General features: G+C 43.9%; 1 protein-coding gene across 1 annotated transcript in view; it reads left to right on the top strand.

The window, feature by feature from the left end:
* ptpn2b (protein tyrosine phosphatase non-receptor type 2b) overlaps positions 1-25,917 on the top strand; it is a 31,779-nt gene extending 5,862 nt beyond the window's left edge. The window contains exons 6-10 of the mRNA XM_024395184.2: positions 10,806-11,015; positions 14,809-14,970; positions 15,397-15,611; positions 15,996-16,103; positions 25,733-25,917. Coding sequence (XP_024250952.1) covers positions 10,806-11,015; positions 14,809-14,970; positions 15,397-15,611; positions 15,996-16,103; positions 25,733-25,754 — 717 coding nt within the window. The 3' untranslated portion in view covers positions 25,755-25,917. The remainder of the gene's footprint in view (positions 1-10,805; positions 11,016-14,808; positions 14,971-15,396; positions 15,612-15,995; positions 16,104-25,732) is intronic.

The raw sequence follows: 25,917 nt of genomic DNA, 5'->3' as shown, positions 1-25,917 counted from the left end.
AGGAAAAACTCCCTAGAAAGGTCAAAACCTAGGAAGAAACCTTGAGAGGAACCAGGCTATGAGGGGTGGCCAGTCCTCTTCTGGCTGTGCCGGGTGGAGATTATAACAGAACATGGCCAAGATGTTCAAATGTTCATAAATGACCAGCAGGGTCAAATAATAATATTAATCACAGTAGTTGTCGAGGGTGCAGCAAGTCAGCACCTCAGGAGTAAATGTCAGTTGGCTTTTCATAGCCGATCATTGAGAGTATCTCTACCACTCCTGCTGTCTCTAGAGAGTTGAAAACAGCAGGTCTGGGACAGGTAGCACGTCTGGTGAACAGGTCAGGGTTCCATAGCCGCAGGCAGAATAGTTGAAACTGGAGCAGCAGCACGGGTGGACTGGGGACAGCAATGAGTCATCATGCCGGGTAGTCCTGAGGCATGGTCCTAGGGCTCAGGTCCTCAGAGAGAGAGAAAGAAAGAGAATTAGAGAGAGAGCATACTTAAATTCACACAGGACACCGGATAAGACAGGAGAAATACTCCAGATATAACAAACTGACCCTAGCCCCCCGACACAAACTACTGCAGCATAAATACTGGAGGCTGAGACAGGAGGGGTCAGGAGACACTGTGGCCCCATCCGATGATACCCCCGGACAGGGCCAAACAGGAAGGATATAACCCCACCCACTTTGCCAAAGCACAGCCCCCACACCACTAAAGGGATATCTTCAACCACCAACTTACCATCCTGAGACAAGGCCGAGTATAGCCCACAAAGATCTCCGCCACGGCACAACCCAAGGGGGAGCGCCAACCCAGAGAGGAAGATCACGTAAGTGACTCAACCTACTCAAGTGACACACCCCTCCTAGGGATGGCATGGAAGAGCACCAGTAAGCCAGTGACTCAGCCCCTGTAATAGGGTTAGAGGCAGAGAATCCCAGTGGAGAGAGGGGAACCGGCCTGGCAGAGACAGCGGTTCATTGCCCCAGAGCCTTTCCGTTCACCTTCACACTCCTGGGCCAGACTACACTCAATCATAGAACCTACTGAAGAGATAAGTCTTCAGTAAAGACTTAAAGGTTGAGACTGCGTCTCTCACATGGGTAGGCAGACCATTCTATAAAAATGGAGCTCTATACGGGAAAGCCCTGCCTCCAGCTAGTCTACTTCCGGCGCCGACAGAGATGGCCGCCTCGCTCGCGTTCCTAGGAAACTATGCAGTTTTTTGTTTTTTTACGTGTTATTTCTTACACTAGTACCCCAGGTCATCTTAGGTTTCTTTACATACAGCCGACAAGAACTACTGAATATAAGATCAGCGTCAACTCACCATCAGTACGACCAAGAATATGTTTTTCGCGACGCGGATCCTGTGTTCTGCCTTACAACCAGTGTAACCGAGTGGATCACATGCAGCGACCAAAAAAAAAAATGACTCAGAAAAAGAGGGAAACGAAGCGGTCTTCTGGTCAGACTCCGGAGACGGGCACATCGTGCACCTCTCCCTAGCATTCTTCTTGCCAATGTCCAGTCTCTTGACAACAAGGTTGATGAAATCCGAGCAAGGGTAGCATTCCAGAGGGACATCAGAGACTGTAACGTTCTCTGCTTCACGGAAACATGGCTCACTGGAGAGACGCAATCCGAAAGCCAGCGGGTTTCTCCACGCATCGCGCCCCGACAGAAACAAACATCTTTCTGGTAAGAAGAGGGGCGGGGGCGTATGTCTTATGGCCAACGTGACATGGTGTGATGAAAGAAACATACAGGAACTCAAATCCTTCTGTTCACCTGATTTAGAATTCCTCACAATCAAATGTAGACCGCATTATCTACCAAGAGAATTCTCTTCGATTATAATCACAGCCGTATATATCCCCCCCAAGCAGACACATCGATGGCTCTGAACGAACTTTATTTAACTCTCTGCAAACTGGAAACGATTTATCCGGAGGCTGCATTCATTGTAGCTGGGGATTTTAACAAGGCTAATCTGAAAACAAGACTCCCTAAATTTTATCAGCATATCGATTGCGCAACCAGGGTGGAAAGACCTTGGATCATTGTTACTCTAACTTCCGCGACGCATATAAGGCCCTGCCCCGCCCCCTTTCGGAAAAGCTGACCACGACTCCATTTTGTTGATCCCTGCCTACAGACAGAAACTAAAACAAGAAGCTCCCACGCTGAGGTCTGTCCAACGCTGGTCCGACCAAGCTGACTCCACACTCCAAGACTGCTTCCATCACGTGGACTGGGAGATGTTTCGTATTGCGTCAGACAACAACATTGACGAATACGCTGATTCGGTGTGCGAGTTCATTAGAACGTGCGTTGAAGATGTCGTTCCCATAGCAACGATTAAAACATTCCCTAACCAGAAACCGTGGATTGATGGCAGCATTCGTGTGAAACTGAAGGCACGAACCACTGCTTTTAATCAGGGCAAGGTGTCTGGTAACATGGCTGAATACAAACAGTGCAGCTATTCCCTCCGCAAGGCTATCAAACAAGCTAAGCGCCAGTACAGAGACAAAGTAGAATCTCAATTCAACGGCTCAGACACGAGGTATGTGGCAGGGTCTACAGTCAATCACGGACTACAGAAAGAAACCCAGCCCAGTCACGGACCAGGATGTCTTGCTCCCAGGCAGACTAAATAACTTTTTTGCCCGCTTTGAGGACAATACAGTGCCACTGACACGTCCTGCAACGAAAACATGCGGACTCTCCTTCACTGCAGCCGAAGTGAGTAAGACATTTAAACGTGTTAACCCTCGCAAGGCTGCAGGCCCAGACGGCATCCCCAGCCGCGCCCTCAGAGCATGCGCAGACCAGCTGGCCGGTGTGTTTACGGACATATTCAATCAATCCCTATACCAGTCTGCTGTTCCCACATGCTTCAAGAGGGCCACCATTGTTCCTGTTCCCAAGAAAGCTAAGGTAACTGAGCTAAACGACTACCGCCCCGTAGCACTCACATCCGTCATCATGAAGTGCTTTGAGAGACTAGTCAAGGACCATATCACCTCCACCCTACCTGACACCCTTGACCCACTCCAATTTGCTTACCGCCCAAATAGGTCCACAGACGATGCAATCTCAACCACACTGCACACTGCCCTAACCCATCTGGACAAGAGGAATACCTATGTGAGAATGCTGTTCATCGACTACAGCTCGGCATTCAACACCATAGTACCCTCCAAGCTCGTCATCAAGCTCGAGACCCTGGGTCTCGACCCGCCCTGTGCAACTGGGTACTGGACTTCCTGACGGGCCGCCCCCAGGTGGTGAGGGTAGGCAACAACATCTCCTCCCCGCTGATCCTCAACACTGGGGCCCCACAAGGGTGCGTTCTGAGCCCTCTCCTGTACTCCCTGTTCACCCACGACTGCGTGGCCATGCACGCCTCCAACTCAATCATCAAGTTTGCGGACGACACAACAGTGGTAGGCTTGATTACCAACAACGACGACGGCCTACAGGGAGGAGGTGAGGGCCCTCGGAGTGTGGTGTCAGGAAAATAACCTCACACTCAACGTCAACAAAACTAAGGAGATGATTGTGGACTTCAGGAAACAGCAGAGGGAACACCCCCATCCACATCGATGGAACAGTAGTGGAGAGGGTAGCAAGTTTTAAGTTCCTCGGCATACACATCACAGACAAACTGAATTGGTCCACTCACACAGACAGCATCGTGAGGAAGGCGCAGCAGCGCCTTTCAACCTCAGGAGGCTGAAGAAATTCGGCTTGTCACCAAAAGCACTCACAAACTTCTACAGATGCACAATCGAGAGCATCCTGGCGGGCTGTATCACCGCCTGGTATGGCAACTGCACCGCCCTCAACCGTAAGGCTCTCCAGAGGGTAGTGAGGTCTGCACAACGCATCACCGGGGCAAACTACCTGCCCTCCAGGACACCTACACCACCCGATGCTACAGGAAGGCCATAAAGATCATCAAGGACATCAACCACCCGAGCCACTGCCTGTTCACCCCGCTGCCATCCAGAAGGCGAGGTCAGTACAGGTGCATCAAAGCTGGGACCGAGAGACTGAAAAACAGCTTCTATCTCAAGGCCATCAGACTGTTAAACAGCCACCACTAACATTGAGTGGCTACTGCCAACACACTGTCAATGACACTGACTCTACTCCAGCCACTTTAATCATGGGAATTGATGGGAAATGATGTAAATATATCACTAGCCACTTTAAACAATGCTACCTTATATAATGTTACTTACCCTACATTGTTCATCTCATATGCATACGTTGATACTGTACTCTATATCATCGACTGCATCCTTATGTAATACATGTATCACTAGCCACTTGGTTTACATACTTATCTCATATGTATATACTGTACTCGATATCATCTACTGTATCTTGCCTATGCTGCTCTGTACCATCACTCATTCATATCCTTATGTACATATTCTTTATCCCCTTACACTGTGTATGACAGTAGTTTTTTTTGGAATTGTTAGTTAGATTACTTGCTCGTTATTACTGCATTGTCGGAACTAGAAGCACAAGCATTTCGCTACACTCGCATTAACATCTGCTAACCATGTGTATGTGACAAATAAAATTTGATTTGATTTGATTTGCTTAGAAATTCTAGGGACAATTAGGCCTGCGTCTTGTGACCGTAGCATACATGTAGGTATGTACGGCAGGACCAAATCAGAAAGATGGGTAGGAGCAAGCCTATGTAATGCTTTGTCTCAGGTCTCCTCTGTGATCTTATTCAGTGTGATTTAAAATTGATGCTTGATCAAGGTGCTGGAGTAGCAGAATGCTAACGAGCCATATATCTAAAATGGTGTGAATATGATGCATTAGAGATTATTTCCAGACATCTCTATTAGAGCTGGGCGATATGGACAATAAGTAATATTGCGATAAAATACAGACTTTTCCGTTTGTGGCAGGGCTCTAGACTGACAATTTTCCATGATTGATGTCCAAGTTTTTAGTATACTTTTTTTCAAGATGAGTGATAAGAGAATCGTCCAGTCCATTGGGTATCTCACTACACCCCCATATGCCACGTCTTGAAATATACAGACCGATGTATTAAAAGTACGTTTACGTTGTAAAACGTCTGACAGCCAACTTTCTAGCTCCGCCCATAACTTTGGGACTTTGTAGCATTCCCAGAAGGTATGAATTATTGAGTCATTTGTAGTTTTACACTTAAGACATGACTGCCATTGTGCTGTAGAATGTATGAATTTTGTCTCTTGTATAATACATTCTATACATTAGTTTATACCGGATTTAACGTACATTTTTCTTAACTGTAATTTTTCTTAACTCTTTCGTAAGTTATTCTCCAACTTTCCCTCCATCTTGTCCAAACATCAGTTCTTTTTAAGTCTTGGTTCCAAGAATTTTTTCTAAAAGATTGTCAGTTGAATATGCTCTCTTCAGGGATTTGTATATCTTCCCTATCATATGAACATCCTTTTCTGACTCAAATAAGATTCCTTCGAGGATGCTCTGTCTAACATATTTCAAATCAAAATGTAGGTATATGTAACTTTTAAGTTGTATGTATTTGAAACTATCATGTAAAGAAATCTGTTTTCCAATGTATCTGTGAATTCTGGAAAGCTATCCAAGGGTTGTTCCATAAGGTTTTGTTTTTAGGGAGTGATATTGGTTCTCGTAGAATATGTTTATAGTGTTCTTAACTATGTAATTGTTAATGTTCTTAGCTTTATCTTTTGAAAATAGACACGATAAAAAGATTCTGGGGATGCGCATCTTGAATTATGTACCCATTCTTCCTATTTATTACATTTAACTATATGTCACAAGTAAAAGCCTTGGGTAGTGAGTTGATACAATTACAATCTGGAAGGTTAAAACCACCCTCAGACTTAGGAAGATGTTAAACTTTCCTTTTTATTCTATGAATTTTATTTGCCGATATAAAGTCTTATGACCAAGTAAACTTTTTTAAAGAATGTCTTTGTGGGGTACTTAGTAATACCGAAAATAAATACCAAAACTTTAGCAGCCATTCTAGAGGTTTATTGTACCTGTAAATCAAATCAAATCAAATTTTATTTGTCACATACACATGGTTAGCAGATGTTAATGCGAGTGTAGCGAAATGCTTGTGCTTCTAGTTCCGACATTGCAGTAATAACCAACAAGTAATCTAACTAACAATTCCAAAACTACTGTCTTATACCCACAAGTGTAAGGGGAAAAAGAATATGTACATAAAGATATATGAATGAGTGATGGTACAGAGCGGCATAGGCAAGATGCAGTAGATGGTATCGAGTACAGTATATACATATGAGATGAGTATGTAAACAAAGTGGCATAGTTAAAGTGGCTAGTGATACATGTATTACATAAAGATGCAGTAGATGATATAGAGTACAGTATATACGTATACATATGAGATGAATAATGTAGGGTATGTAAACATTATATTAGGTAGCATTGTTTAAAGTGGCTAGTGATATATTTTACATCATTAAAGTGGCTGGAGTTGAGTCAGTGTCAGTGTGTTGGCAGCAGCCACTCAATGTTAGTGGTGGCTGTTTAACAGTCTGATGGCCTTGAGATAGAAGCTGTTTTTCAGTCTCTCGGTCCCAGCTTTGATGCACCTGTACTGACCTCGCCTTCTGGATGATAGCGGGGTGAACAGGCAAGATTTATGGGAAGATTATTCAATTTCGTTAGATCTGCTTTCATATTGTTGAGTAATGGAGTAAAGTAATCTGATATAATTGTTTGTCACTTATTAAGCATCCTATGTAGTTCATATTTTTTGTGGTCTCCTGAAAGGATTGCTGTTTTTTCTGTATCCTGAGATTTGAGTATTCTGAAAATATTCTTAGCAAGGCATTGAGTTTTCAATATTGGGCATTGAGTTTTCAATATTTGTCAGGCATCTCAGGAGATCATCTGCAAATAAGTTTAGTTTATTTTCCTGTTTACCAATACTGATACCTGTTATGTTTGTGTCCTGTCTAATTATTTCTGCAAGCAGTTCAATTGCCAGTGGAAACAGGAAGGGGGAGAGAGGACATCCCTGTCTTGTCCCCCTTTCTAAAGCATTCATCAGATAATACATTATTTGTGTATATTTTTCCTTTAGAACATTTATTCAATATGTTTTATTAAATGTATTATTTCAGCTGGAAAGTTGAAAGTGTCCAAAGTTTTGAATACAGAAGGCTATTCAAGACGATCAAAAGCCTTTTTGGCATCAACAGCCATAATTGAATAATCTATGTCCTGTTGTTTTGCATATTGTATTAAACTGAAACATTTGTTTGATATATAACAAGTCTGGTAAGACGTTTGCCATTCTATTGCTTATAAGCTTTGTTATAATTTTGTCACAATTTATTGAATTTATGTCTATAATCAGCAGGGGACTCTCCAGATTTTCCTGGTTTCAATTTAACTGAAATAACTATTTGATACATGGAACTATGAAGTACTGAATTGTGTGACGTGTGTGTTGTCATTTGTGTAAATAGGGGGGGCTACATTGTCCCAAAATGTTTAAATAGAATTCTTTGGGTAGCCATCCATTCCTGGTGATTTCCTCCATGCAAATGTTTTAACAGTATCTAATATTTCTTCTTGGGTGTTTACGGTTTTAAGCTTTTTTTTGTCTGCTGATATTTGCTTCGGACTTGTTGAGTCTAAGAAGGTTATAGGATCTGTCAAACTGTTTAATTCTGATTTATATACATTTTCATAGAAGATTTTAAAATGGTAATTAATCGCACTGTTTCTAATGACCACTTTTGTATCTTAGTTTAAAAAATATAATTGGTTTACCATGTACCATATGCTTTATTTGAGTTTAACCTGTAGTTGTTGGCTGTCTTCAAAAGTAAAAGATTGTATTCCTGCTTAAGTTCAGAAATTGTATTTTCTTCTTTACCTTGTAAAGATTTATGGGCTTTTTCTAAGATATTGATTTTCTTTCATGCACATTTCTAAATCAGATTTAACTTTTGGAGAGTATGAAATGATCATTCCCCGAATGTACATCCCAAATTGTATCAGGGGTCGGCTATTCTCTGTCTACATTTGTTTATCTAGTTATACAATTTTGGGTCCTGGAGATTATTTTCTCCTGGTGTAATTAAGCACGATGCTAGAGAATGATCCGATATCACTATATCATCTATTTTTTTTTATCCAGTAAATTGTTGAGTGAATTTTTGGAGAGGAAAAAATGTAGTCAATTCTTCAATAGCTTTTTACCTTTTGAGAAAAGAAGGAATAGTCTTTTTGAGTTGGGAATAGTAATCTCCATGTGTCCTATAAATTATTTGTAGAGATTACATGTTTTGCCTCTTTGGAGGCTCCCCAAATGTGCCTTTTTCATTGCTACGTCTGTTAATCTTATCGAATGTATGATTTAGGTCACCTGCTAAAATAATACTTCCTGTGTGGATGTGATCTAGATTGGCCCCTGAGGGGATATACAATGAAATCAATGTGTATTTTTCACCATGTAAAGTACAATTCAACATAAGAAAATTGCCTTCTTGGTTTATGTGCTGGGATGTAAGGGGAAAGGCGTATTCTTATTTATCAGGATGCCTACTGTACACCTCTGCTATTACTAGAGGTAGACCGATTATGATTTTTTTCAACACCGATACCGATTTATTGGAGGACCAGAAAAATCCGATACCGATTAATCTACCTATTTTTATATATATATATTTGTAATACTGACAATTACAACAATACTGAATGAACACTTTTATTTTAACTTAATATAATACATCAATAAAATCTATTTAGTCTCAAATAAATAATTAAACATGTTCAATTTGGATTAAATAAAGTGATGGAGATGAACGTTTAAGTTCCTTGCTCAGAACATGAGAATGCTGGTGGTTCCTTTTAACATGAGTCTTCAATATTCCCAGGTAAGACGTTTTAGGTTGTAGTTATTATAGGACTATTTCTCTCTATACGATTTGTATTTCATATACCTTTAACTATTGGATGTTCTAATAGGTACTTTAATATTACCAGTCTAATCTTAGGAGTTGATAGACTTGAAGTCATAAACAGCGGAATGCTTGAATCACAGTGAAGAGCTGCTGGCAAATGCAGGAAGTGCTGTTTGAATGAATGCTTACGAGCCTGCTGCTGCCTACCACCGCCCAGTCAGACTGCGCTATCAAATCATAGACTTTATTATAATATAATAAAACAGAAATACGAGCCGTAGGTCATTAATATGGTCAAATCCGGAAACTGTCATTTCGAAAATAAAACATTTTTTCTTTCAGTGAAATACGGAACCGTTCCGGATTTTATCTCATGGGTGGCATCCCTAAGTCTAAATATTGCTGTTTATATTGCACAACCTTCAATGTTATGTCATAATTATGTACAATTCTGGCAAATTAATTAGTCTTTGTTAGGAAGAAATGGTCTTCACACAGTTCGCAACGAGCCAGGCGGCCCAAACTGCTGCATATACCCTGACTCTGCTTGCACAGAACGCAAGAGAAGTGACACAATTTCCCTAGCTAAAAGAAATTCATGTTAGCAAGCAATATTAACCAAATATGCAGTTTTAAAAATGTAGACTTGTGTATTGATTTTAAGAAAGACAGATTTTTATGGTTAGGTACACATTGGTGCAACGACAGTGCTTTTTTTGCGAATGCGCTTGTTAAATCATCACCCGTTTGGTGAAGTAGGCTGTGATTCGATTATATGCAGCGCAGGACAAGCTAGATAAACTAGTAATATCATCAACCATGTGTAGTTAACTAGTGATTATGTTAAGATTGATTTGTTTTTTTTATAAGATAAGTTTAATGCTAGCTAGGAACTTACCCTAAGTTAGCTATTTCATGTGCCTGCCTGTTTCTGTGCATATTGCTGGCCAAGGCTATATACTACATAATTCACCACCTGAGGAAGTGAGAACTTGTGTTTTGAGTTCCCACTTGAGTTCCCACTTCCTCAGGTGGTGAATTGTGTAGCATATAGCTGTTGCTAAATAGCCATGCAATTAATCTAACAGTACATTTATTGTCCAACAAATAAACAAATGGCTACACTTCGTACTGCTGGCGCATCATCTCAATTACATACTCAGTAAAGTGGTGTTATTTCCTTAACATTGAGGGTTGAGAAATACTTTATACTCTCATAAAGCTTAGACTCTCCCCTTTTTTAACAACAGTAAATGCAGCCCTCCCTTCACTCCGTGTGCAAAGGGGGAGAGGGAGTGAGGGCAGATACTTTCGATGCAAGAAGCAGGTTTAGGGCAAATTAATGGTTTTAGAACCAAAAATGTCTGCAGGAACGTTGTGTAGCCTAATCATCGAAATTACGGACGTCAGAAAAATTGCTTTGGTTAAAAGAGGGAAATGTCAGTGTCGGTAACTTTCAGTTTATCGTCCAAGCTTCAATCTCTATCTATTATCCCCTCCCTTCCTCCTCAGGGACCGCATACAGTGTTCTACTATCTCCAGGGTTAGGGTCAATGCAGTGGTCCACTATCTATTATTTTCAAGGATGAGAATTGGAATTTCAGTTTGTTTCCTGAATTTAAATGGAATTGAGTCCAATCCTGCTCCTGTCCATTTGTACTGTAGGACCCAAATGGCACCCTATTCCATTTATGGTGCAGTTTAGACCGGGGCCCACGGGGCTCTGGTCAATAGTAATGCACTAGGGGATAGGGTGCCATTTCGGAAAAAAGTAATGTACTAGGGAATAGGGGTGCCATTTGGGACACAAGCAATGTGTTTTGTCCTCTCTTGTGTCTTCCAGACAGGGGAAAAGAGAGAGATCTATCACTTTCATTACACCACCTGGCCTGACTTTGGTGTCCCAGAATCGCCGGCGTCCTTCCTCAACTTCCTGTTCAAGGTGCGGGAGTCTGGCTCGTTGGGGGCGGACCACGGACCGGCGGTAGTGCACTGCAGCGCTGGAATTGGCCGCTCAGGGACCCTCTCATTGGTTGACACCTGTCTGGTCCTGGTAAGCCCTGCCCCCTCACACTTATAGTTGACACTATAAACCAGTGATGTCAAACTTGTTTCCCCGTGGACCACATTCGGTTTTCACAAGTCCAGGTGTTCGGAAAGTATTCAGACCCCTTCCCTTTTTCCACATTTTGTTACTTTACAGCCTTATCTTAAAAAAAATGTTTTGCATCAATCTACACACAATGCCCCATAATGACGAAGTGTAAACAGCCTTACAGAAATGTTTGCACATTTATTAAAAATAAGCTGAAATACATTATTTACATAAGTATTCAGACCCTTTGCCATGAGACTCAAAATTGAGCTCCGGTGCATCAGGTGTCCATTAATCATCATTGAGATGTTTCTACAACTTGATTGGAGTCCACCTGTGGTAAATTCAATAGCTTGGACATGATTTGGAAAAGTACACACCTGTCTATATAGGGTCCCAGAGTGACAGAACCTGTCAGAGCAAAAACCAAGCCGTGAGGTTGAAGGAATTGTCCGTAGAGCACCGAGACATGGTGTCAGGGCACAGGGGAAGATTCCGAAAACATTTCTGCAGCATTGAAGGTCCCCAAGAGCACAGTAGCCTCCATTGTTCTTAAATGGAAGAAGTTTGGAACCACCAAGACTCTTCCTAGAGCTGGCGCCTGGCCAAACTGAGCAATCAGGGGAGAAGGGCCTTGGACAGGGAGGTGACCAAGAACCCAATGATGACTCTGACAGAGCTCCAGAGTTCCTCTGTGGAGATGGGAGAACCTTCCAGAAGGACAACCATCTCGACAGCACTTCACTAATCAGGCATATATGGTAGAGTGGTCAGACGGATGCCACTCCTCAGTAAAAGGCACATGACAGCCTGCTTGGAGTTTGCCAAAAGACACCTAAAGGACTCTGACCATGAGAAACAAGATTCTCTGGTCTGATGAAACCAAGATCGAACTCTTTGGCCTGAATGCCAAGCATCACGTCTGGAGGAACCCTGGCACCATCTCTACGGTGAAGCATGGTGGTGGCAGCATCATGCTGTAGGGATGTTTTTCAGCAGCAGGGACTGGGAGACTAGTCAGGATCGAAGCAAAGATGAACGGAGCAAAGTACATAGAGATCCTTGATGAAAACCTGCTCCAGAGGACTCAGGACCTCACACTGGGGTGAAGGCTCACCTTCCAACAGCACAACGACCCTAAGCATACAGCCAAGACAATGCAGGAGTGACTTCGGGACAAGTCTCTGAATGTCCGTGAGTGGCCCAGCCATAGCCCGGACTTGAACCCGATCAAACATCTGTGGAGAGACCCGAAAATTGCTTTGCAGTGACGCTCCCCATCCAACCTGACAGAGCTTGAGAGGATCTGCAGAGAACAATGGGAGAATCTCTCCAAATACAGGTGTGCCAAGCTTGTAGCGTCATACCCAAGAAGACTCAAGACTGTAATCGCTGCCAAGGTGCTGGAACAAAGTACTGAGTTAAGGGTCTGAATAATTACGTGAATGTGATATTTCATTTCATTTTTTTCCCAAAATGTCTAAAAGCCTGTTTTTGCTTTGTCATTATGAGGTATTGTGTTTAGATTGTTTTTTTTTTTCCCCCCTAATTAATTTAATCCATTTTAGAATACGGCTGTAACATAACAAAATGTGGAAGAAGTCAAGGGGTCCGACTGCACTGTATATCCTCGCTATTAAAATATATAAAAAAATGTATAGTAATCCTCTGCATCTCCTTTTGGAATTTTAGATTCTCCCTGACTGTTTGTTACGATGACCGTTAGCTAGCTGGGGAGAGTGACGAGACTACATGTAGGTCTGTTAGCTAGCTGGGGAGAGTGACGAGACTACATGTAGGTCTGTTAGCTAGCTGGGGAGAGTGACGAGACTACATGTAGGTCTGTTTGCTAGCTGGGGAGAGTGTAGTTCCATTAGCTAGCTGGGGAGAGTACCATGCTAGCTCTGTTCCATTAGCTAGCTGGGGAGAGTGATGAGACTACATGTAGTTCCATTAGCTAGCTGGGGAGTGATGAGACTGTAGTTCCATTAGCTAGCTGGGGAGAGTGAAGAGACTACATGTAGGTCTGTTAGCTAGCTGGGGAGAGTGTAGTTCCATTAGCTAGCTGGGGAGAGTGAAGAGACTACATGTAGGTCTGTTAGCTAGCTGGGGAGAGTGACGAGACTACATGTAGGTCTGTTAGCTAGCTGGGGAGTGACGAGACTACATGTAGGTCTGTTAGCTAGCTGGGGAGTGACGAGACTACATGTAGGTCTGTTTGCTAGCTGGGGAGAGTGTAGTTCCATTAGCTAGCTGGGGAGAGTGTAGTTCCATTAGCTAGCTGGGGAGAGTGATGAGACTACATGTAGTTCCATTAGCTAGCTGGGGAGAGTGATGAGACTACATGTAGTTCCGTTAGCTAGCTGGGGAGAGTGAAGAGACTACATGTAGGTCCGTTAGCTAGCTGGGGAGAGTGTAGTTCCATTAGCTAGCTGGGGAGAGTGAAGAGACTACATGTAGGTCTGTTTGCTAGCTGGGGAGAGTGTAGTTCCATTAGCTAGCTGGGGAGAGTGAAGACTACATGTAGGTCCGTTAGCTAGCTGGGGAGAGTGATGAGACTACATGTTCTGTTAGCTAGCTGGGGAGAGTGAAGAGACTACATGTAGGTCTGTTTGCTAGCTGGGGAGAGTGTAGTTCCATTAGCTAGCTGGGGAGAGTGACGAGACTACATGTAGGTCCGTTAGCTAGCTGGGGAGAGTGATGAGACTACATGTAGGTCTGTTAGCTAGCTGGGGAGAGTGAAGAGACTACATGTAGGTCCGTTAGCTAGCTGGGGAGAGTGTAGTTCCATTAGCTAGCTGGGGAGAGTGACCTACATGTAGGTCCGTTAGCTGCTGGGGAGAGTGAAGAGACTAGACTGTTAGCTAGCTGGGGAGAGTGAGAGACTACATGTAGGTCTGTTTGCTAGCTGGGGAGAGTGTAGTTCCATTAGCTAGCTGGGGAGAGTGACGAGACTACATGTAGGTCCGTTAGCTAGCTGGGGAGAGTGTAGTTCCATTAGCTAGCTGGGGAGAGTGACGAGACTACATGTAGTTCCGTTAGCTAGCTGGGGAGAGTGAAGAGACTACATGTAGGTCTGTTAGCTAGCTGGGGAGAGTGACGAGTCTGTTTGCCTGGGGAGAGTGTAGCTAGCTGGGGAGAGTGACGAGACTACATGTAGGTCCGTTAGCTAGCTGGGGAGAGTGATGAGACTACATGTAGGTCCGTTAGCTAGCTGGGGAGAGTGAAGAGACTACATGTAGGTCTGTTAGCTAGCTGGGGAGAGTGACGAGACTACATGTAGGTCTGTTTGCTAGCTGGGGAGAGTGTAGTTCCATTAGCTAGCTGGGGAGAGTGACGAGACTACATGTAGGTCCGTTAGCTAGCTGGGGAGAGTGAAGAGACTACATGTAGGTCTGTTAGCTAGCTGGGGAGAGTGAAGAGATGACATGTAGGTCCGTTAGCTAGCTGGGGAGAGTTACGAGACGACATGTAGGTTCATTATCATTTCTACACATTTTCTTGTTTGACACCCATGCTATAAACACTACGTGAGAGTGATGTCTCTGTACTGTATTATATGTGGATATTTTTCTAACCTAAATTGCCTTTCTTAATTGGCAATTAGGGAATAAATAGTTGTATTGAATTATATTAAATGGAATAAACCTGATGAGCATTTTAAGCAAAAGGAATGTTCACAGCCAACAAATACGTCTTCAGCTCTCAACCACTGAACCTGTGGTGTCTTTGTCTGTCTCTGTGGTGTCAGATGGACAAGAGGAAAGACCCATCATCTGTGGACATCAAAGCTGTGCTGCTGGACATGAGGAAGTACCGTATGGGTCTGATCCAGACTCCTGACCAGCTACGCTTCTCCTACAGGGCCGTCCTGGAGGGGGCCAAGTACATCATGGGAGACTGCTCTGTACAGGTAACAAAGCTAACCCTAACCACACACCTAGCTAGATGGAGAGAGCCAAGAACATCATGGGAGACTGCTCTGTACAGGCAGCTAGCGCACCGAGCTACAGGCGGCTAGCGAACCGAGCTACAGGCGGCTAGCGCACCGAGCTACAGGCGGCTAGCGCACCGAGCTACAGGCGGCTAGCGCACCGAGCTACAGGCGGCTAGCGCACCGAGCTACAGGCGGCTAGCGCACCGAGCTACAGGCGGCTAGCGCACCGAGCTACAGGCGGCTAATGCACCTATCTAGCTGTAAGGGGCCAGGTACATCATGGGGGACTCCTCTCTAGTACAAGTAGAGCACCTGTGGGGCGGCTGGCTCAGAGTCCAAGTGATTTCATTAAAGTTCTATTTGAATTAATCTCTCTCTCCCCTCTTTCTCTGTTTCCTCCAGAAAATGTGGCGTGAGCTATCTAAAGAGGACCAGGACCCAGTGTCTGATTCTGAATCCCTTCTTCCTACCCAGCCACCCTCCAAGTGTCCACTGGAGAAATACAATGGCAGCCGGGTGTCCCTGGGGAAAGAGGGAGGGGACGCGGAGCTGGGGGAGAGAACGACGGGGACAGAGTCACCATATAAGGAACAGGATGTGGACGAGAGCACAGCTAAGTGAGTATTGGTGTAGTAGAGACAAACTGCCTGGTAGTGTGGGGACGGGCTGCCTGGTAGTGTGGGGACGGGCTGCCTGGTAGTGTGGGGATGTGGTGCTGTAAGAGAAGAGACACTGCTACTTTTAGTTGGTTGTATTTGCAGTGTTTCTCTAAGGGCTGGTTTCCTGGACACAGATTAAGTGTATTCCTCGACTAAAACATATTAATTTTCATTTTTCGACATGAATTCATTTTTGATACCGGAAACTGTCCCAAAGAGTCTGGGGATGTAAGGAGAAGATTCCTTTATTGATTGCCTCTATTCTGATCAGAGTGCTGGTGCTAAACTTAGTGGCAAAAAGGTTTGATTGACTTGCATCCATTTTTGCTGCTTTTGTCACAGTGCTCGCAAGAGACCGCGCGATGAGAGGGTGTCTAACTGGACCCCCAAGATCACAGACCCCAAGCAGACGAAGCCCAGCATAACAGACTCTGAAAAGAAGAGAAAAAGGTGAGGATTCATCTGTCCACTGCACCTTTAAAATACATAATCATTACACTCACTACCATTAACTAAATGACCTTCATCACATGAAATAACCAGGATATCGTTTTGGATCCAAACATGTCTGTATTGAAAGGTGATTAATTCACAGGGACAATTTGTTTTATTGTTTTTCTATTCTCTAGGACTTCCTGTGTTAAAGGGTAATAGTTTGTGTGTAAAACATGTTGACTATATTTCTACTATCACCTCAACATAACGTAGCTTCTTGTTTGGGATAATAAATGTAATTTCTCTTGTCGTGTTTCCCAAACCTCTCCTCCAGTACCATGAGCCATCCCACATATCTGATCTATTTCTGGACGAGTATCACCTGATTTTAATTGGTCAACTAACTAACCATCAAGCCCTTAGTAGTGGAATCAGGTGTGCTAGTTCTGGAATGGCTCCAACAAGCAGACTAGCTGCTGGGGAGATGAGATGGTAAAATACTACTTCATATTACTCTGTAAGCTGCTGCTTCATCTGATAGCTAAACAACCACCCACTTCTCCAGTTTCCCCTACGTACAGATCTAGGATCAGCTTCCCCTCCCCATATCCTAACCTTAACCATTAGTGGGGAAAATACAAAACTGACTGAAGTTCAGCATCTAGGGGGATCTTCACCCTACACAGACAGACAGACAGACACATGCCCATCTCCCCCTTTTGCCCTCAGAACAGCCGCAGTTCGTTGGGGCGTGGACTCTACAAGGAGTCGAAAGCGCCCCACAGGGATGCTGACTCGTATTGACTCCAATGCTTCCCACAGTTGTCAAGTTGGCTGGATGTCCTTTGGGTGGTGGACCATTCCTGATACACATGGGAAACTGTTGAGCATGAAAAACCCAGCAGTTTTGCAGTTCTTGACACACTCAAACTGTTGCGCCTGGCACCTACTACCATACCCCGTTCAAAGGCACTTGACTTTTGTCTTGCCCATTCACCCTCTGAATGGCACACATACACAATGATATTATATACAGGCAAAAAAGTATTTAGTCAGCCACCAATTGTGCAAGTTCTCCCACTTAAAAAGATGAGAGAGGCCTGTAATTTTCATCATAGGTACAATTCAACTATGACAGACAAAATGAGAAAAGAAATCCAGAAAATCACATTGTGGGATTTTTTATGAATTTATTTGCAAATTATGGTGGAAAATAAGTATTTCTAACAAGCAAGATTTCTGGCTCTCAGACCTGTAACTTCTTCTTTAAGAGTCTCCTCTGTCCTCCACTCGTTACCTGTATTAATGGCACCTGTTTGAACTTGTTATCAGTATAAAAGACACCTGTCCACAACTGTTAGGAATAAATTACTAAACAATATTCTCATTTTAAATGGAACTGTAACTAAGTAAACTTATACTCTGTTTTATTATATCTGATTAACAATATGAGTTTATAAGAAGGGATTATGTGGCATGAACAAGGAGTAATTAAATATAAGAAAACCAAACTGAGCTCTGGGGTGTTTTAGATAAGGCAGTGAGTGCATTCCTAGGTTTTCTGTTAATTAGAACTGTCAGCTAAGTGGTGATCGATAATGGTGAGGGGTCAAAAGTTAATTCAGTTATGTTGTGTGACCTGTGAGTGTGTTAGTGAGTTGGAATGAACTTTTAAACTCAATTAATTTTAGGTCGAGAGGAGGGGATTCATTCCAGAAGCAATGAAATGACGTCATGTTATTGTATATAAACTGTTGCTCATGGTAACGTGGCAGCGAGCTCCGAGAAAAATGTTTGTTCCCTATTATTAAGACTGGTCTCCGTCTATTTTATGCAAACAAGAATCTTACAAATTCTCATAAAATAGATTAAGGGTTTTCAATTAATGAAAACATATTGGAATAACTAAATCAAATCAAATGTATTTATATAGCCCTTCGTACATCAGCTGATATCTCAAAGTGCTGTACAGAAACCCAGCCTAAAACCCCAAACAGCAAGCAATGCAGGTGTAGAAGCACGGTGGCTAGGAAAAACTCCCTAGAAAGGCCAAAACCTAGGAAGAAACCTAGAGAGGAACCAGGCTATGTGGGGTGGCCAGTCCTCTTCTGGCTGTGCCGGGTGGAGATTATAACAGAACATGGCCAAGATGTTCAAATGTTCATAAATGACCAGCATGGTCGTATAATAATAAGGCAGAACAGTTGAAACTGGAGCAGCAGCACAGTCAGGTGGAAGTTGAAACTGGAGCAGCAGCATGGCCAGGTGGACTGGGGACAGCAAGGAGTCATCATGTCAGGTAGTCCTGGGGCATGGTCCTGGGGCATAACTAAATTACAGTAACAACCACCTCAAACAGTCACACTCCAAACTCCACTATGGCCAAGACCAAAGAGCTGTCAAAGGACACCAGAAACAAAATTGTAGACCTGCACCAGGCTGGGAAGACTGATTCTGCAATAGGTAAGCAGCTTGGTTTGAAGAAATCAACTGTGGGAGCAATTATTAGGAAATGGAAGACATACAAGACCACTGATAATGTCCCTCGATCTGGGGCTCCACGCAAGATAGATTCTTTGTGGGGTCAAAATTATCACAAGAACGGTGAGCAAAAATCCCAGAACCACACGGGGGGACCTAGTGAATGACCTGCTGGGACAAAAGTAACAAAGCCTACCATCAGTAACACACTACGCTGCCAGGGACTCAAATCTTGCAGTGCCAGGCGTGTCCCCCTGCTTAAGCCAGTACATGTCCAGGCCCATCTGAAGTTTGCTAGAGAGCATTTGGTTGATCCAGAAGAAGATTGGGAGAATGTCATATGGTCAGATGAAACCAAAATATAACTTTTTGGTAAAAACTCAACTCGTCGTGTTTGGAGGACAAAGAATGCTGAGTTGCATCCAAAGAACACCATACCTACTGTGAAGCATGGGGGTGGAAACATCATGCTTTGAGGCTGTTTTTCTGCAAAGGGATCAGGACGACTGATCCGTGTAAAATAAAGAATGAATGGGGCCATGTATCGTGAGATTGAGAGAAAACCTCCTTCCATCAGCAAGGGCATTGAAGATTAAACGTGGCTGGGTCTTTCAGCATGACAATGATCCCAAATACACCGCCCGGGCAACGAAGGAGTGGCTTCGTAAGAAGCATTTCAAGGTCCTGGAGTGGCCTAGCCAGTCTCCAGATCTCAACCCCATAGAAAATCTTTGGAGGGTGTTGAAATTCCGTGTTGCCCAGCCACAGCCCCAAAACATCACTGCTCTAGAGGAGATCTACATGGAGGAATGGGCCAAAATACCAGCAACAGTGTGTGAAAACCTTGTGAAGACTTACAGAAAACGTTTGACCTCTGTCATTGCCAACAAAGGGTATATAACAAAGTATTGAGAAACTTTTGTTATTGACCAAATACTTATTTTCCACCATAATTTGCAAATAAATTCATTATAAATCCTACAATGTGATTTTCTGGATTTTTTTTCCTAATTTTGTCTGTCATAGTTGAAGTGTACCTATGATGAAAATTACAGGCCTCATCTTTTTAAGTGGGAGAACTTGCACAATTGGTGGCTGACTAAATACTTTTTTGCCCCACTACTATACACACATGAAGCCTCCAGTTTATTCCTGTTACTGGAACATAAATAAGATCCGTGGTTAAAAGGTGTAAATGTCTCCAGACAGCAGCTTCCTAGTGTTTGGTATAATGTCTCCAGACAACAGCTTCCTAGTGTTTGGTATAATGTCTCCAGACAGCAGCTTCCTAGTGTTTGGTATAATGTCTCCAGACAGCAGCTTCCTCGTGTTTGGTATAATGTCTCTGACAGCAGCTTCCTAGTGTTTGGTATAATGTCTCCAGACAGCAGCTTCCTAGTGTTTGGTATAATGTCTCTGACAGCAGCTTCCTAGTGTTTGGTATAATGTCTCTGACAGCAGCTTCCTAGTGTTTGGTATAATGTCTCTGACAGCAGCTTCCTAGTGTTTGGTAGTCTCTGACAGCTTCCTAGTGTTTGGTATAATGTCTCTGAGCTTCCTAGTGTTTGGTATAATGTCTCTGACAGCTTCCTAGTGTTTGGTATAATGTCTCTGACAGCAGCTTCCTAGTGTTTGGTATCCTCAGTGTATATCTACTGTATGTGTGTGTGTGTGTATATGTATATATATATATATATATATTCCATTTAGCAGATGATTCTATCCAACTTTCAGTCAGCGTGTAGCCTGAAGGGTGTGTAGTCTAAGCCTTAACCAGAATATATTTCTTGCTCTACAGTGTCTGACTGACTATATAGTCGTGGCCAAAAGTTTTGAGAATGACACAAATATTAATTTCCTCAAAGTTAGCTGCTTCAGTGTCTTTAGGTATTTTTGTCAGATGTTACTATGGAATACTGAAGTATAATTACAAGCATTTCATAAGTGTCAAAGGCCTTTATTGACAATTACATGAAGTTGATGCAAAGAGTCAATATTTGCAGTGTTGACCCTTCTTTTTCAAGACCTGCAATCTGCCCTGGCATGCTGTCAATTCACTTCTGGGCCACATCCTGACTGATGGCAGCCCATTCTTGCATAATCAATGCTTGGAGTTTGTCAGAATTTGTGGGTTTTTGTTTGTCCACCCGCCTCTTGAGGATTGACCACAAGTTCTCAATGGGATTAAGGTCTGGGGAGTTTCCTGGCCATGGACCCAACATATCAATGTTTTGGTCCCTGAGCCACTTAGTTATCACTTTTGCCTCATGACAAGGTGCTCCATCATGCTGGAAAAGGCATTGTTCGTCACCAAACTGTTCCTGGATGTTGGTAGCATTCTTCATTCATGGCTGTGTTCTTTAGGCAAAATTGTGAGTGAGCCCACTCCCTTGGCTGAGAAGCAACCCCACACATGAATGGTCTCAGGATGCTTTACTGTTGGCATGACACAGGACTAATGGTAGCGCTCACCTTGTCTTCTCCGGACAAGCTTTCTTCCGGATTACCCAAACAATCGGAAAGGGGATTCATCAGAGAAAACGACTTTACCCCAGTCCTCAGCAGTCCAATCCCTATACCTTTTGCAGAATATCAGTCTGTGAATGATGGTTTTCCTGGAGAGAAGTGGATTCTTTGCTGCCCTTCTTGACACACCAGGCCATCCTCAAAGTATTTGCCTCACTGTACGTGCAGATGCACTCACACCTGCCTGCTGCCATTCCTGAGAAAGCTGTGTACTGGTGGTGCCCCGATCCCGCAGCTGAATCAACTTTAGGAGACGGTCCTGACACTTGCTGGACTTTCTTGGGGCCCTGAAGCAATTAATTGCAATTCATCAGATCACTCTTCATAACATTCTGGAGTATATGCAAATTGCCATCATACCATCTGAGGCAGAAGACTTTGTGAAAATTAATATTTGTCATTCTCAAAACTTTTTGCCACGACTGTACAGTGTCTGACAGATTTCAGTGCCTTTGGAAAGTATTCAGACCCCTTGACTTTTTACACATTTTGTTACGTTACAGCCATATTGTAAAACCGATTCAATCGTTTTTTCCCCCCCTCAATCTACACACAATACACCATAATGACAAATCAAAAAAATGTTTTCAGAACATTTTTGCATTAAAAAAATCTGAAATATCGCATTTACAGAAATATTCAGACCCTTTACTCAGTACTTTGTTGAAGCACCTTTGGCAGCGATTATAGCCTCAAGTCTTCTTGGGTATGACACTACAAGCTTGGCACACCTGTATTTGGGGAGTTTATCCCATTCTTCTCTGCAGATCCTCTCAAGCTCTGTCAGGTTGGATGGGGAGAGTCGCTGCACAGCTATTTTCAGGTCTCTCCAGAGATGTTTATATCGAGTTCAAGTCCGGGCTCTGGCTGGGCCACTCACGGACATTCAGAGACTTGTCCCGAAGCCACTCCTGGGTTTTCTTGGCTGTGTGCTTAGTCGTTGTCCTGTTGGAAGGTGAGCCTTCGCCCCAGTGTGAGGTCCTGAGCGCTCTGGAGCAGGTTTTCATCAAGCATCACTCTGTACTTTGCTCCGTTCATCTTTGCCTGGATCCTGACTAGTCTCCCAGTCCCTGCCGCTGAAAAACATCCCCACAGCATGATGCTGCCACCACCATGCTTTACTGTAGAGATGGTGCCTGGTTTCCTCCAGACGTGACGCTTAGCATTCAGGCCAAATAGTCCAATCTTGGTTTCATCAGACCAGAGAATCTCGTTTGTCATGGTCTGACAGTCCTTTAGGTGCCTTTTGGCAAACTCCAAGTGGGCTGTCATGTGCCTTTTACTGAGGAGTGGCTTCCGTCTGGCCACTACCTTAAAGGCCTGGTTGGTGGAGTGCTGCATAGATGGTTGTCCTTCTGGAAGGTTCTCCCATCTCCACAGAGGAACTCTGGAGCTCTGTCAGAGTGACCATCAGGTTCTTGGTCACCTCCCTGACCAAGGCCCTTGTCCCCTGATTGCTGGCCGGGCGGCCAGCTCTAGGAAGAGTCTTGGTGGATCCAAACTTCTTCCATTTAAGAATGATGGGGACCATCAATGCTGCAGAAATGTTTTTGTACCCTTCCCCAGATCTGTGCTTCAACACAATCCTGCCTCGGATTCCACTGACAATTCATTCGACCACATGGCTTGGTTTTTGCTCTGATATGCACTGTCAACTGTGGGACCTTATATAGACAGGTGTGTGCCTTTCCAAATCATGTCCAATCAATTGAATTTACCACAGGTGGACTCCAATCAAGTTGTAGAAACAGCTCAAGGATGATCAATGGAAACAGAATGAATCTGATCTCAATTTCGAGTCTCATAGCAAAGGGTCTGACTACTTATTTAAATAAGTTTATTTAAAAAACAAATGTGCACAAATTTCTAAAGACCTGTTTTCATTTTGTCATTATGGGGTAGTGTGATGTCATTATGGGGTAGTGTGTGTAGATTGCTGAAGATTATTATTTTTTTCTATGCATTTTAGAAAAAGGCTATAACGCAACAACATGTGGAAATAATCAAGGGGTCTGAATACTTTCCGAAGGCACTGTATTTCCTTATGTCTGGCCTAAACCTCTATTGGACCGTTTTGGCTGCATTTGCTGTACATGACATCAAAGTGGTGCAGGCTGCTGCTGTGCTGGCCTGTTGGGGGCGCTGTAACTGTCCTCTTGTGACAGCAACCCCCACTTCCGTACCTACCGATAAGATGATTCTATAACACAAAGAAGTTCACTAACAGATGTAAAAAGAACAACCCAACTTGTACGTCATTGTAAAGATCCCAGCTTGTGTCTGATCTGTTCAGGTCAGCAGTGCTGGTTTGGTTTTATATAACATCAGGTTTCTGTGATTGCTTTTCTTGTGGAGTTTGTTTGTGCCGGTCTGTTGGTATGTCTTGTGGAGTTACCTCTCTGCATGCTGTGTCACTGTGTTTGTGCCTGTCAGTTGGTCTGCTGTTACTCCAGAGGTGGGCATGTGTCATCCTAGCCTGGTTCCAGATCTGTGCTCCTCTACTCTTCCTAGTCATCCTAGCCTGGTTCCAGATCTGTGCTCCTCTACTCTTCCTAGTCATCCTAGCCTGGTTCCAGATCTGTGCTCCTCTACTCTTCCTAGTCATCCTAGCCTGGTTCCAGATCTGTGCTCCTCTACTCTTCCTACTCATCCTAGCCTGGTTCCAGATCTGTGCTCCTCTACTCTTCCTAGTCATCCTAGCCTGGTTCCAGATCTGTGCTCCTCTACTCTTCCTAGTCATCCTAGCCTGGTTCCAGATCTGTGCTCCTCTACTCTTCCTAGTCATCCTAGCCTGGTTCCAGATCTGTGCTCCTCTACTCTTCCTAGTCATCCTAGCCTGGTTCCAGATCTGTGCTCCTCTACTCTTCCTAGTCATCCTAGCCTGGTTCCAGATCTGTGCTCCTCTACTCTTCCTAGTCATCCTAGCCTGGTTCCAGATCTGTGCTCCTCTACTCTTCCTAGTCATCCTAGCCTGGTTCCAGATCTGTGCTCCTCTACTCTTCCTAGTCATCCTAGCCTGGTTCCAGATCTGTGCTCCTCTACTCTTCCTAGTCATCCTAGCCTGGTTCCAGATCTGTGCTCCTCTACTCTTCCTAGTCATCCTAGCCTGGTTCCAGATCTGTGCTCCTCTACTCTTCCTAGTCATCCTAGCCTGGTTCCAGATCTGTGCTCCTCTACTCTTCCTAGTCATTCTAGCCTGGTTCCAGATCTGTGCTCCTCTACTCTTCCTAGTCATCCTAGCCTGGTTCCAGATCTGTGCTCCTCTACTCTTCCTAGTCATCCTAGCCTGGTTCCAGATCTGTGCTCCTCTACTCTTCCTAGTCATCCTAGCCTGGTTCCAGATCTGTGCTCCTCTACTCTTCCTAGTCATCCTAGCCTGGTTCCAGATCTGTGCTCCTCTACTCTTCCTAGTCATCCTAGCCTGGTTCCAGATCTGTGCTCCTCTACTCTTCCTAGTCATCCTAGCCTGGTTCCAGATCTGTGCTCCTCTACTCTTCCTAGTCATCCTAGCCTGGTTCCAGATCTGTGCTCCTCTACTCTTCCTAGTCATCCTAGCCTGGTTCCAGATCTGTGCTCCTCTACTCTTCCTAGTCATCCTAGCCTGGTTCCAGATCTGTGCTGCTCTACTCTTCCTAGTCATCTAGCCTGGTTCCAGATCTGTGCTCCTCTACTCTTCCTAGTCATCCTAGCCTGGTTCCAGATCTGTGCTCCTCTAGTCATCCTAGCCTGGTTCAGATCTGTGCTCCTCTATCAGTCAGCTTAGTGAGATCTGTGCTCTTCCTTCCTAGTCATTCTATGGTTCCAGATCTGTGCTGGTTTGACTGTTGTTATAGAAAGAGACAGCAATGTATCATCATGTGACTTCTTCCCTCAATGGCCTGCAGGTTTCTGTTGTTCAGCTTTCTGTTGTTCAGCATCATGTGACTTCTTCCCTCAATGGCCTGCAGGTTTCTGTTGTTCAGCATCATGTGACTTCTTCCCTCAATGGCATGCAGGTTTCTGTTGTTCAGCATGGATGTTGTCAGGATAAAGCCTGGTCATCATGTCTTACGCAACCTGTGTGCCGTTAGAACTTGTTACCGTTACAAACGTCAGCTACAAGTCCTTTGGGTAAAAAGGTAAAAAAGTATTGTTTTAGTTGTGGAAATGTGGATAGACAAACGGACATCAGTTACTTATCTGGGTCCCCATATCACCAAACCAGGCTACTCCAGACAGTAGTACCTGCTTTTTAAACCATAACAGCTGCTTACTGCTCCCTGTTTCATCCATGATGATGATGATGATGACAGTAGACCTACACATGTACTTCCATTTCAAATCCCTCAAACTACTAGCCTGAGTGCCAGTCTGTTTGTGCTATCCCTCATTGTCACGCCAAGGACAGCGGTAGAGTTGGTAAGAGTACATCAACAGATCTGGAGCCAGGCTATAGAACTACTGTACCTGGTTGGTTGTAACAGAGCTCTCATTTCAATCCCAGTATTACATCACCTGTAAGCACAGCAGGCTGTGGTTGTGGAACTAAAGCAGGCACATTGGTTCTACATCCAGTACATCTGTTCTTGTGGTCTGTCAAATGGCATGTCCTTATACTGTGTTCTTCTGAAATCAACATCCTCTCTCTGTTGTGACAGGCCGAGAACCAGTGACCGCTAACTGACTCCACCGTGGCTCCAGCCTCCTCCTGATCTGGCTGCTGAGATGACATTGACAAGAATCCCCCCCACTATAGCTCCCCCCTCCCTCTCTCTATAAAATCCCCATATCTCCCTCTCTCTATATATCCCCCTTCTCTCTCTCTCTCCCTCTATCCCCCCCT

The sequence above is a fragment of the Oncorhynchus tshawytscha genome, unplaced genomic scaffold (assembly GCF_018296145.1).
Source record: "Oncorhynchus tshawytscha isolate Ot180627B unplaced genomic scaffold, Otsh_v2.0 Un_contig_4682_pilon_pilon, whole genome shotgun sequence".
NCBI lineage: Eukaryota > Metazoa > Chordata > Actinopteri > Salmoniformes > Salmonidae > Oncorhynchus > Oncorhynchus tshawytscha.
Note: the sequence above shows the minus strand (reverse complement) of the source record. Positions and strands in the feature narration are given on the sequence as shown.